Source organism: Dreissena polymorpha, chromosome 9 (genome assembly GCF_020536995.1).
Source record: "Dreissena polymorpha isolate Duluth1 chromosome 9, UMN_Dpol_1.0, whole genome shotgun sequence".
In the NCBI taxonomy this organism is placed as follows: domain Eukaryota; kingdom Metazoa; phylum Mollusca; class Bivalvia; order Myida; family Dreissenidae; genus Dreissena; species Dreissena polymorpha.
The window spans coordinates 57,694,524-57,707,065 of NC_068363.1; the positions used below are offsets into that span (position 1 = coordinate 57,694,524).

General features: G+C 35.0%; 1 protein-coding gene across 2 annotated transcripts; it reads right to left on the minus strand.

Annotated features, from left to right (window-relative positions):
• Positions 1–6,653: 6,653 nt before the first annotated feature.
• LOC127845805 (tumor necrosis factor receptor superfamily member 16-like) lies at positions 6,654–10,496 on the minus strand. 2 transcript variants are annotated; one of them, XM_052376960.1, is made up of 4 exons: positions 10,401–10,496; positions 9,093–9,531; positions 8,248–8,424; positions 6,654–7,705 (listed from the first exon to the last, which is right to left on the minus strand). In XM_052376960.1, the coding sequence occupies exons 2-4, from the start codon at positions 9,409–9,411 to the stop codon at positions 7,560–7,562; spliced, it is 642 nt and encodes a 213-aa protein (XP_052232920.1). In that variant the 5' UTR covers positions 9,412–9,531; positions 10,401–10,496; the 3' UTR covers positions 6,654–7,559. The 2 variants fall into 2 exon arrangements, with proteins under 2 accessions (XP_052232920.1, XP_052232921.1); XM_052376961.1 differs by lacking the exon at positions 10,401–10,496 and adding an exon at positions 9,964–10,036.
• Between the last annotated feature and the right edge of the window lie 2,046 nt (positions 10,497–12,542).

The following is a 12,542-nucleotide window of genomic DNA, read 5'->3' on the forward strand; positions in this document are numbered from 1 at the left end:
GAGAGTCTCTTTATGTTGTTTGCGCTGTATTAATAACATACGCTACATTTTTCATCATGATCACGAATCTCACTGTTCATATTTGGCCAGAAGAGCGTGTCGCGCGATTTCCTTAGACATGACTCGATCCCAATGTGACTTGCATGTATTGGGGTAAGCATTTCACTGCGAAGTGTCTTTGGCACTATTAACCTACAATCCTTGTAGACTATCGCGTCCTGGACTGTTAGATATAATTCGTCCCGAATCGCCCAGTACTCACGAATTATGACAGGTACCTCCGCTTTCGAATCTGGCCATCCTGCCAGAATAACATACTGGAGTGTTTGTAATGCTTCATCTTGGTAAGAATGTACTTGAATTTGTTTAAAGCACTGTTCAGTCAAATTGACTGTTTCCGCAAAGTTAATTGCTGATAAATCTTGTTCCAGTTTCTGGCGTTGTATGCTGAAAACTTCAATAGTGTCATCATTGTATTTCAAAATTGTTGGAACAAAAGCTCTGGATAACGTATCTGCTATATACATCTATGTACCTTTTGTTTATTGTAGACATAAACTGTACTTCTGCAGTCTTAAGAGCATCCGTTGTAATCTCTTTGGCGCATTTAACAGTGGTTTTCCATTAATTGTTTCTAGGGGTTTGTGATCTGTATGAACAGTGACTTTAGACTTTAGTGACCATATCTATAATTTTCAAACTGTTCGCACGCGAATACTATTACTTAGCACTCTTTCTCGATCTGTGCGTAATGTTTCTCTGCAGTGTTTAATGCTCTCGATGCAAATGCGACTGGTTGTTCATTCTGGAGCAATGTTGCTCCAAGCCCGGTTTCACTCGCATCACATTGTAGAGTTACTTTCTCTTTTAAACATAGTATCTCAGCACCGGTTGCTCAGTCACCAGTCGCTTTATAGTGTCGAACGCTTCTTCTTGTTGTGATTGCCAATACCACATTTGGTATTTTTTTGTCTTCGCAACGGTTCACATGCTTCTGATAAATGTGGTAAGAATTTTGAAACATACGTAACTTATCCAATAAAGCGCTGAACCCCCTTTACATCAGTTGGCTTTGGCATGTCTAATATTGCTTGTATCTTTTTTGGATCTTGACGTACACTGCTGGAGGTGGGACCCATGTAACTTACTTCAGTTTGTCGAAGATTCAGTTTGTCCCTGTTTAGTTTTTAGCCTACCGCTCTGGTTCGCTCTAGAACACTTATAAGTTTCTCATCATGATCTTATATGGCTTCTTCCATGGTTCCACCTTGACCATATACCAAAATATCGTCCACGATAACTTCTGAGCCCCTCTCAAGCATCATGTTGTCTGCGCTGAAATTCTTCTGGTGCTGATGAAATTCCAAACGGGAGGCGTAACCACCTATATCGACATATCGACCAAATGGGAGTCCAGAATGTTGTAAGGTAGCTGCTTTTTTCTTCAAGTTTTACTTGCCAAAATCCGTCCTTAGCATCGAGAACTGTAAATACTTTTGCTTTTGACACTTTTGGAAGAATGTCATCAATTGTTGGCATCATGTACTTGGAACGCTTTATGGTTTGTTAAGATCTTTAGGATCCAAACACACTCTGAGCTTTTTTGGAGTCCTTACAACCACCATACTACTAATCCAGTCGGTTGGTTCCACAACTTTTTTGATGACTCCTTTTTTTACTAGTCGTTCGATTTCTGCTTTAACTGCTGCTTTCTGGGCAACTGGTACCCGTCTGGGCTGAAGCTGAACTGGTTTTATAGTTGCATCTATTTCAATGTTGAATGTCCATGGGAGGCATCCCAGGCCAACAAAAACATCACTGTATTCTTTGAGTAATGAATTCCTTGGTAAAAATAGTCGCAGGTGTTTGAATAACATTGTTTACCACTTTTACAGTGCTGATACCCAACTTAACGCTTGCTGCCGCTGACAATAATGTTGAAGTACCTCCGTCATCGATCTCCACAACATGAAATTCCAGTGTTTCTGTTACTTGACCTACAGTGCAGTTAATTGCGCATTTTCCGACTGTTTTGTTGAAACAATGTTTGGTTCGTTCTGTTTTGCTATTCGTGATAGCACACTGCTTGAAATAACGTTGTATGACGCACCAGTGTCTTTTTGACATTTGATTGTCCTGTTACTTTTGGGAGTATTCAGCATTGACTTGATTACATTAACAAACCACTGTTTATCTGTTAGGGCATTTAGTGTATAGATTGACTCATCACTACTGTCAGTTTCTTCCACCATGTTAACCTTTGGCCTCGAGCTTTGAAGACATACTTTTGCAAAATGGTTCTTTTTCTTGCATTTTGAGCATACCTTTCCATACGCTGGACATTCGCGCTTCGCGTGTATTCCACCACAGTACCGACATTTACTTGATTCTTCAATTTCTGGAGTACGCTTCTTTTTTCATGTTTGACATTGTTTTTTGCCGCATAGTTAACTTATTCTGAAGCAGCAAGTTTCTTCATTTGGCAATCTGCTATTTCACTCGCACATATCAACTGCTTTTTCCAGTGTTAAATCTGGCTCACGGAGCATCCGTGATGTAGTTCCACTGTCTTTTGTGCCTAAAACTAGCCTATCAGTATCACGAATCAATTGGCCTTGTAATGTTCCAAATTCACACGAGTTAGAGAGACCCCTCAGTCTTGTAATGCAATCGTCTACAATTTCGTTTGGCAACTGATCAGTTGTATTGAACACGTATCGTTCATAAATTACGTTTGTTTTGGGAATAAAATGTTCCTTTAGTGCTTTGAGTATTGCACTCACCTTCTTTCGATCGCCTGCAGGAATATCTAAGTGTCTCTGCCCATATCACTTAACAGGGTAGCTGCGCGAATATTGTCCTCTTTTTTATCCAGACCTGTTGCTATTTCATAATTGTCCCATTGCGATTGGAAGAAATGCCAGTTCTCTCTTAAATTTCCCTTCGCTTCCATTGAAAAAGGCACTGGAAGTGTACCTGTCGCCATCGTAGTCAGCTGTTTATTTCCGCGGGAAAACACGTGGTTGACGAACACAAGTCACAAAAACGCTCATTTCATGTATTAAAAAGCGATAGATCCAGGATTTGTTTAGCGTTCATGTGGCCTGGGACACAGGCCTGTAGGTTTGCACGGTATTTTGATCAAGGTTTAGCTTTTCTAAGAAAGCGTTATACGTAAAAATGTATATAACGTTGGTGCGTATGTCGAGTCAAGAGATGAGTTGACACGTTTCCTCAGAAGTAGTGAAAGTGAATCAAGACATTTTTTCAATAGTCATCTATGTACAGGATCTTATTCGCAAAATCGTAAGTCCCTGAAAGTTTGTGCCAGGTTGCCAGATAATTTTTGAGGGCATATAATTTGAGCCACATAAAAGACGTTTGCTAAAGTTATATAAATTGTTCTGTTTATGGCCACAAGAATCTACTTATACATAGTAATATTGATTTCTTAGTAGTTTTGTAGAGTTTGAACTTTTTTCCGTACAGTTTGGTGCGAATAGTAGTTTGGTAACACGCCGTTTTTGTTCCGGCTTCGTTTTATGGTGTTAAGCGTCATGTGGTCTATATCAAACGGAAAAGATAGCATAGGAAGAATGGTGATCGTACGTACATGGCATGCTTGTTGATAAGTGCTGACAGTTCATCAAAGGACGCATTCATCGTGTGCATAATGACAGTGGTAAAATTATTAAGGTCGTAAAGTTATGTACATTTTTAAGCTTTACGTAGAAGGTATAATGTCCGGATGTCAATTTTTTAAAACGAACCGTTTATAGAGCGGAATCGACTGAAAGAAACCGTCTTACTGACGGGACTAGGCCTTGAGATTTAACAACGAAATTCACTGCGAGATAATCACGTTATACTTTTCCATAATTAGCACAGTATGAATCAGTAACTGCAACATTAGAATCATGCAGCCGTAATCTCTAGATAAAACAGCATTCTTAATTATGTCCACCTATATGTGTTGATTAACTTACATTATGACGCTTTCTGAACGCGTCAAGTGCATAAATGAGTCTGACACAAATTTTAGCACTATGATTATCGTATTTGAAGCTAAGATCTCAATTATGATGTTTTTACATGTGCATTCCTGGGTAGAAGCATTGGTCACTCCTGGTCAAGAAAATAAATATTCTAAAATACATTATCTTATATTGGTGCTGGTTTATATACCACTGCTAACACTAAAGTAAATACATTGATGGTCATGTAAAGTGCATGCATTTAAAATTAGATAAGTTGCTAACACGACTTGATGCTTCGATACGGCTGTCTATGGTGATCCTATATGTTAGTGCAACGCCACCTCAACGACTACCACTGCGAGGGACACGTTTGATCTGGTAACCCGGACTGTAAAAGCTCAGTGGTAATTACGTTTTGTCGATCGAAGTGCCCAGCGATGTTTCTGGGGTAACAGCAGGAAGATCAATATTATTGTAAATGATATACTCACATATTTCAAAGGTTCACATATCATCAGGCAACACACATTTTTACATAAGTATGGCTTTAACAACGTTTAAGTTTAATTATTTTATATTTGCACGATTTGTTTGGTCAATAATGCATCTGGGTGAACAAGAAACTTGTGTGCCAGGTACGTTGTTGACGTGTTGGGTTTATTTGGAAGGTTGTTTATATGTTCCCCCCTGACTGGTGTCTAAAACACGTCTCCGTGGGGAATTTTTCCATATGGTTATTCTGCCCTTAAAATTCCGGACTGTTCCTGTCTGGTCGAGATTGTTTCGTAAGATTTGTTATCTGTTGACCGCCAATATAGTGTAAGCCTGAGATACTGTTCAGTGACCTATGTTATATGCGCTTCCTCAACAACGCCGATGGCAAATAAGTGCAATACACTCTGATTTAAGCAAATCAATTGAATATATAGAAGTATTAATTTATTTGCACAAAAACTTCCACGTTAATGTATTATCAATCCAATCATGTCTAATGCGTTCCATTTTATCTCAATTTACAAGTTCTTAATAGTAGTACAATTGCTAACGAATTCAAAACAAGACGACCACAAGCCCGTAGGCCCATAGGCCCTTTGGCACTAATCAGACCGAAGGAGCTAAACTAATCTTTGAAGTTGGAGTTACGATAATTAAGAAGCCTTATAAACCATAAATATTTAATTTTAAGCACTTGTTTATTTTAAAACTAGGCTGAAATTTCATATCAACTAATATTCGAAGCAAGCTTTGTGAAGATTTGACTTGAAAATGACTTTAGGGGAGAAAAAAAAACATTTTCTTTAATTCTGCCCAATATCCTATTGTGTACCCCACATGCCCCAGTTTTAAACCCAAACGATATATCATAAGCACGGGTTTTACTATACATTTGCAAGGAAAACTGCCCCCCCCCCCTTGGCGGCCATGGCTGTTCACAGATATGAAACAGTTTCGAACTCGACCCATAGTAAGAACAAAGTTTCATGATGATTGGCATTAAACAGTGACTTCAAGAGTGGTAAACATGCTTTAATATAGACATCTAATGATCACTGCCCCGCCCCTGAAGGTTTTGTTTTCAACGAACCAGAACCATTTGAAACTCAACTGAGACATGATAAGAACAAATATTCTAACCAAGGTAAATACATTTTATTTTCGACTATAACTCTTATTTCTAGAGAGTTATCATGGTATTGCCATAGCAATATAAAAATGCCCCCTCTCCAAGCGAACATTCTTTTTACAAACAAGAACTATATTCAAACTCAGCCAAGATATAATTAAATAAGATATCATTATAGAATATTTTCTGACCCAATATCATAAAGATTGGACTATCACATTGACTTCTAGGTTGTGTAAATGGTTTTTCTTAAATTCGACACAGTGACCTAGTGGTTGACTTCATATCACCCAGTTTCTTACTCGGCCAAGATATCATGAGGGCACTTCTTCTAAGTAGGTTTTATGAAGATCTGACAGTAAATGGCATCTATAGTATTAACAATGTAAATTTTGTCGGCGGACGCACGACGAAACACATTGGAACCATATTTGAAAATAAGCGGCTTTTTATTTTGGTTTCGTCATGATATTATTTGATCTTGCTTTACCTTGGAGTGACTTTATTGTAATATGTGTGGAAAACACAACTGTGCACGAGTTTGTTTTATTTAAACGAAAACATAATAGCAACAGCATACTAATGCAACGTTCAGACAAACATGTATACATTACATAGTTCTTCAATCAATCAAGAGTGACATTGTTAATTGTTTTAACTTAATAGTAATAAGAATATAAATTTTAGATGTATCGATAACAAATAGATAAATTTGAAATCAATGCTCTCAAACCTAAATATATTGATTTGTATTTCAAACAAATTAAACGTGTGAAATATTTAGGTTACTTAATTCTGATAAGATGATTATGGATTTTAAATACGGATACAGAAAATAAAATGAGTGTCCATTTGAAAGTAACGTAAGGCGGGTTGACCTCCGTTGTCTTAGTTACCACGTACCAAGAAATAACATAACATGCGGTGTATGAACACCCTTGCAAACTGACAGATAAAACCGCTAACGACACCATACCTACGTAGATTTCCTCCGGTATGCAAATTTCCTTTTGTTAATAGATGGCACTTGGTATCAAAACAACGACTGCTACACGAATGTTATCTGCTATAAACCAATATTGCCACTTAACACTTAAACATGTTTGGGGAATTTTCTTTGCATGGGATTTGGAAGTCAGAGTAACGTGCAGATATATATACGGGATAATATACAACATTACCACATACATCATATATAATTTTCACATATGTTCAACAACACCAACAACTTTTATTTGCATTCAAGGTAACTTCTAGCTCAAACATATATAAAAATACAATACTATAAGACATTTGTGTAACTTACACATATGATACTACTTACAAAATAAGTTTGTTACAGATCGTAAAAATAGTTTATATACCTTCGGATATTACAGCACTTTTATTTGTGTATAATCAATTGTATTGCTATTACATTCGATGAATTACTTTATATAATTTTCATCTTTGATATATAAATGATATATAGTATCATTACAAATATATATTTCAGCTAAAATGAGTTTTCTTTCACGAAAGAACCTACAAAATAAATGTCCGGCAACACATTTAATATAACAACTGCTGTACATGAGTATTTGCAAATCTTGACACTGAAGAGAAATGATTCAAACAGTGTAAATGTAGCAGAATTGGATAGCATAGAATCGAAATGAGCTACAATTTAGACATTGACATAAAAAATAATTCTAGCATATATTGGGACATAGCTACAAACAAACTCGCCACAAGTGCCTACATGTTCATAAAATGTCTTTATACATATAGTGGTATCATGAGTGAAAAGCGTTGATAACAGCGAGGAATAATAATAATAATGATTATGATGATGATAATGATGATGATGATGATGATGATGATGATGATGATGATGATGATGATGATGATGATGATGATGATAATGATGATACTACTTCTAATAATAATAATAATATTAAAACAAAAACAGGGTTATATTAATAAATCACATACAATTGTGTGCTTTGATACGGTGTAAAGAAACAAAGGCAAGTCAATAACCAAGATAATGTGATTCTGATTGACTCGTTTGATTCTGTGTTCTCAAACCAGAAATGATTGTCCTCATCTAGTACTCGGATGTCTGAAATAATATATTAAAATAAATTGACATAATTATTCTTTGTATAATAATATTAACGAATAAAAATGACTTGGTCCTTAAAACGCACGAGATAAAACAGATACATTTAGAGACAAACATCGTAGTCAAATTGTCACAAATAAAAATGAGCATGTCATTGATTTTACTAAAAATCATTTTATGCAAAATTTTGTATAGCATTTTGTCCTTTTACGCAATTATCATAAGAATAGTATAATAGCCTTGAAACTAAATAACGAAAATTAAAACAGTTATATCGAATATCCATTTAATACAAGAAACCACGGTTGGTTCGTTGTAAGGAAAGTTAGATGAGTGTGAACGAGTTAAAATGTGAAATGTGTTGAAATAATATATACATTCACACTCATCTAATTTTCCTTACAATAAGACATAATTCGAACGTGAGGTTTCAGTTAAAGAGTTTGTGAATCTTAAAAGTGTCCTTACATAGTTCATGATAATCATGTAGTTAAGCTACACAACAGAACATCTACAGCAAACATTTACATAAAAGTTACCGTAGTGTTGTTCTTTCAGTCCACAGACGGTGTCCTTAGAGGTGGTACATTGAGTGACAACAACTTCATTACCACTACACACGGTACAGTGCGTACAGGGCTCTGTCGTAGAATTGATGTTTGAGAATGTGAAGCCAGATATACATGGTTCACACTTCGTGTCAACATTATCGCCCGCTAAATAAGAGAAAAACATGTTTGTCCGGTTTTTAAATTACAAATGCCGGTTTAAAATTTTATTCATTTCGAGAAATCCATTTAAGTATTGTATACGTTCCTTTATTTAATACATAGTCGCATACTGTACGTATCATTTTTATATTACCTTTACGTTTGAGTTTGTTATTAACCCATGTATGCCTAGAGTCTAGAAAAAAGGCCTTGGCAAACAGCGTAGACCTAGATGAGACGACGCATGATGCGGCGTCTCATCAAGGTCTACGCTGTTTGCTTAAAAGAATTTCTTTAAGAAATATTGTAAATAAAGAAATAAATATACAATACATCCCTAATTTTGGAAATAAATTGATCCACTTTAGAAGGATGGGAGAGTCTGCTAGGCATAAATGGGTTAATGTAGGCTGATGGTAACTATTGTAACTTTATGCTTCAACGCAACCAATTATTTATTATTTGTCATGTTGTTGTTTTTCATTTTCTAAAAAAATCAACAGAAATGTTGTTTTCTGCAGATTTAGTTAACTTTTATGTTCGGAGTATTTTGCGTGATTTTATTTGTCATCTTCGTTATATTACCAATATTAAAACCTAGTAACTTACAGAAAAAACATAACATCTATCCGCACACGCCATGTTATTTGCTTTGTAAACAGAAACAGTATTACCTTGCTGCTTTACCCCTTCACCTTCATGACAAGATGTCACATGTATACAAATTGGTTTCCTATCATGCCTATGATGCCGCGCATGATGCATCCTGTACCCTTCACTACACGCACATTTCAGGTTAGATGTGTTTGTACATGCAGCTACTTGAACAATGTTTGAGTCATTGTCATGGCCTGGACATTCCGTGCTACAAGGAACACACCAATATGCAATGTTATACCAGGACTGGTAATATCCAATAGGGCAGGGTGCGCAGATATCTTGCTGTCCGTCAGAGGTACAGTCACTGACCCAATGGGTGCCTGGTGGACACATCTTGCAGTGCAGTCAAGCGAAACTGATATGATAAGTCTGACCTTGAACGCGTAGGACAATCGGCAACAGCAAGAAAGGTACGCGCAAAAAGCAGTTCTTTGTACCTTCCGCCATTCTCACCTACAACGATGCTAACATTGTAACAGTTTGGTTTTCCTTTTGAACATGTTCATGACTAACATTACGTATGCAACCATGAACCTGTTCAATATAAACCATTATACATGATATTTTATGTAACAATATCACTATAACAATTGTTGAATTTATTTTATTAAATATTATTTATAACGATGGGGTTCTATTAATATTACTAATTGCTTCCATTCGTTGAACATATTTTATGTTTGGACTTGTTTTTCTTGTTTTATATGATAGTTGGAAATTACAATATGACTCTAAGGACATTTCGCAATATCATATAACTGCATATTCAGATTGTATTCTCTTTTCATATTTCCACTGTTTTTTTTCTTTAATATTGTATGTATGTGCCTTTGAATACTATTAACGTTTATACATTTGTTTTCTTATGTGTATTGTTAAACGTACGGGTTTGTATATACTGATGGCAGGTATTTCTTTTCCTGATACTGTTTGCGTATTTGTTCTTCCAAAGCTTTTCTATAAAATAAACAGTCATGTTTATTACTATATAAACTAACATTACTTCATCAGCGACGATATCCGCTACTGTAACATGTGTATTATTAGATATCGCTCTCGTATATATATATATATATATATATATATATATATATATATATATATATATATATATATATATATATGTTACAGTAGCGGATATCGTCGCTGATAATGTGATGTTAGTTTATCTAGTAATGAACATATAGTATGAACATTATTCGGGGTGCAGAAAAATGAAACCGAAAATGCCACAAATGTATATGAAAACTAAATGCGCGTTAACTTTGAAATCCTTAATAAATAATATATCATATTTGCCTTCATATAAGAAAAGAACTTACCATAATATATCTCAAGATCAAACTTATTCCTAAGTTTAGAAAGAACTCGTGTTTTGCTTTAAGAATTTCGGTTTTCCCATGATTCATAGTTGTGCTTTATTTATATCGCCAAGTCATATGCATTATAAGAGTATAATCACCGACTACACGATTATTCGGGTTGAATGGAAATTATTCGGGGTGTATGGAAAATACCCCATGGGCACGTGACCGCTCTACGCCAATCGTATTAGGTCATTTTTGTAGGAGGTGAGATATATCTAAATACATTAAACAAAATGCGCGTTGACTTGGAAATCCTAAATAAATAATATATCATATTTGCCTTCATATTAAAAAAAAACTTACCAAAATATATCTCAAATGTATTCCTAGGTTTAGATAGAACTCGTGTTTTGCTAAGAATTCCAGTTTTACCCAGTTTCATCGCTTGTGCTATATTTATATCGCCAAGTCATATGCATTATAAGAGTATAATATATCATACTACGCCCAGGCCGTCAAAATACCATGGAACTACAATGGTACGCTTCTTTTAATTGTTAAAAGATATATTATATCTAAGCGTGTTCATGTTTTCGTTAAACCAGACATAGTATAGTTCGTAGAATACACGTATTCGCTTTTGCAGACATTATACAGAACAGAACTTTATGTCGACGTGACATAGTACATCGTCTGTCTTAGCCATGTTATATCATACATTTCAAAAGGTCACGTGAAAAAGAAAAGTGAGTGTACAATAATAATAAGTGTACATAACGTATTACACAAAAGTTGTTGGAAACAATCTCATTGTTAAAACATATTATTGTGACAGGTGGCAATTTATTATCATGTTGTTTATATTTATGTAAAATAAACCAAAATGGAGAGTGGATTATCTTACGCATTTAATGTGGATGCATATGCTAGATAGATAGATTTATTTCGGTATCATGGTGCAAACACAATTAACAAACATGTTGCATTCATAAAATAATACATTAAAATACAAACATGAGTATTAGCCTTGTCACGCAACACAGTACCAAGGATAGCACAAAAAAGAGAGCGAACTCTTATTTCCATTGTGGTCCTTGTATTAGTATGCTAATAATACTAATAAGCAATGTATATTTTTGTTAACGTCTACTAATTGGCAAATAAATAATTCCAATAAGCGGTCGACGAACGACAAGGTATTAAAAAGGACACGTAAGCCCGGTTTCCCGCGTTTGACGTGTTGCCAAAAATAGCATTAAAATATATGGTGTCCTAGTTATGCGTTTAATGAGAGTTGCGAGTATGATGGCGGCATACAACCAGTTCAAACAATAATCAGGGCATATTTTGTGTATGTGGTATTTTATTGATACTATGTGCATTTTATGTTAACTTTTATATTTGATGATATCATGAGAACATATTACTACGTACTAACAAGTGATCAATAGAATACTTTTCGCCAGTAGACTATGGTATCGTCATTTTCTACCGCATCGTTTAATTTAATTTTCTACTGATACATATTACATTGTATCATACATCAGTGTAAAAAAATATATTTTTGAAATAACGAACGAATTACCCAATATGACGATGACTCAAGATTATGATTCACAATATACACACCTGTCAAGTATATAAACACAAGGGTATTTTACAATCGTTTATGTCCGTGACTCACATGGCTATTTTTATAATACTTTACTTTGTATTTAAATCCTCTAAATGCTTACTTAGAACTAGCAAATTTGCATAAAAACAATACTTATACAGATAATGCTTTTGTAATAAGATCCAGGTCTGCTATTCAAAATAATTTAGTATGCGTAGCATTTACTCTGTGACATTGTTTCGTGTTCTAATTTGAACCATCTTTGTATATAGGCGTGTACTTCGTATTGACTTTTCTCTACTCTTTCTGCAATGCGTAGGTAGAATTTCACAGAAATTAACTATTCCAGTTATTTTTACATAACACTAGCTAGGATGAACCACCTGATGTTATTTAATTGCTCTCGTCTTAAAGTCCCCGTTCGCGGAATAGATCGATGTTTTGCATATAAATCGTATCGCGAGAAATAAACTTTACATACATTCATTGCAAAATATTTTTTTTTCGAGGTTGACATCGAAAACCTGGTCAAAATCGGTTTT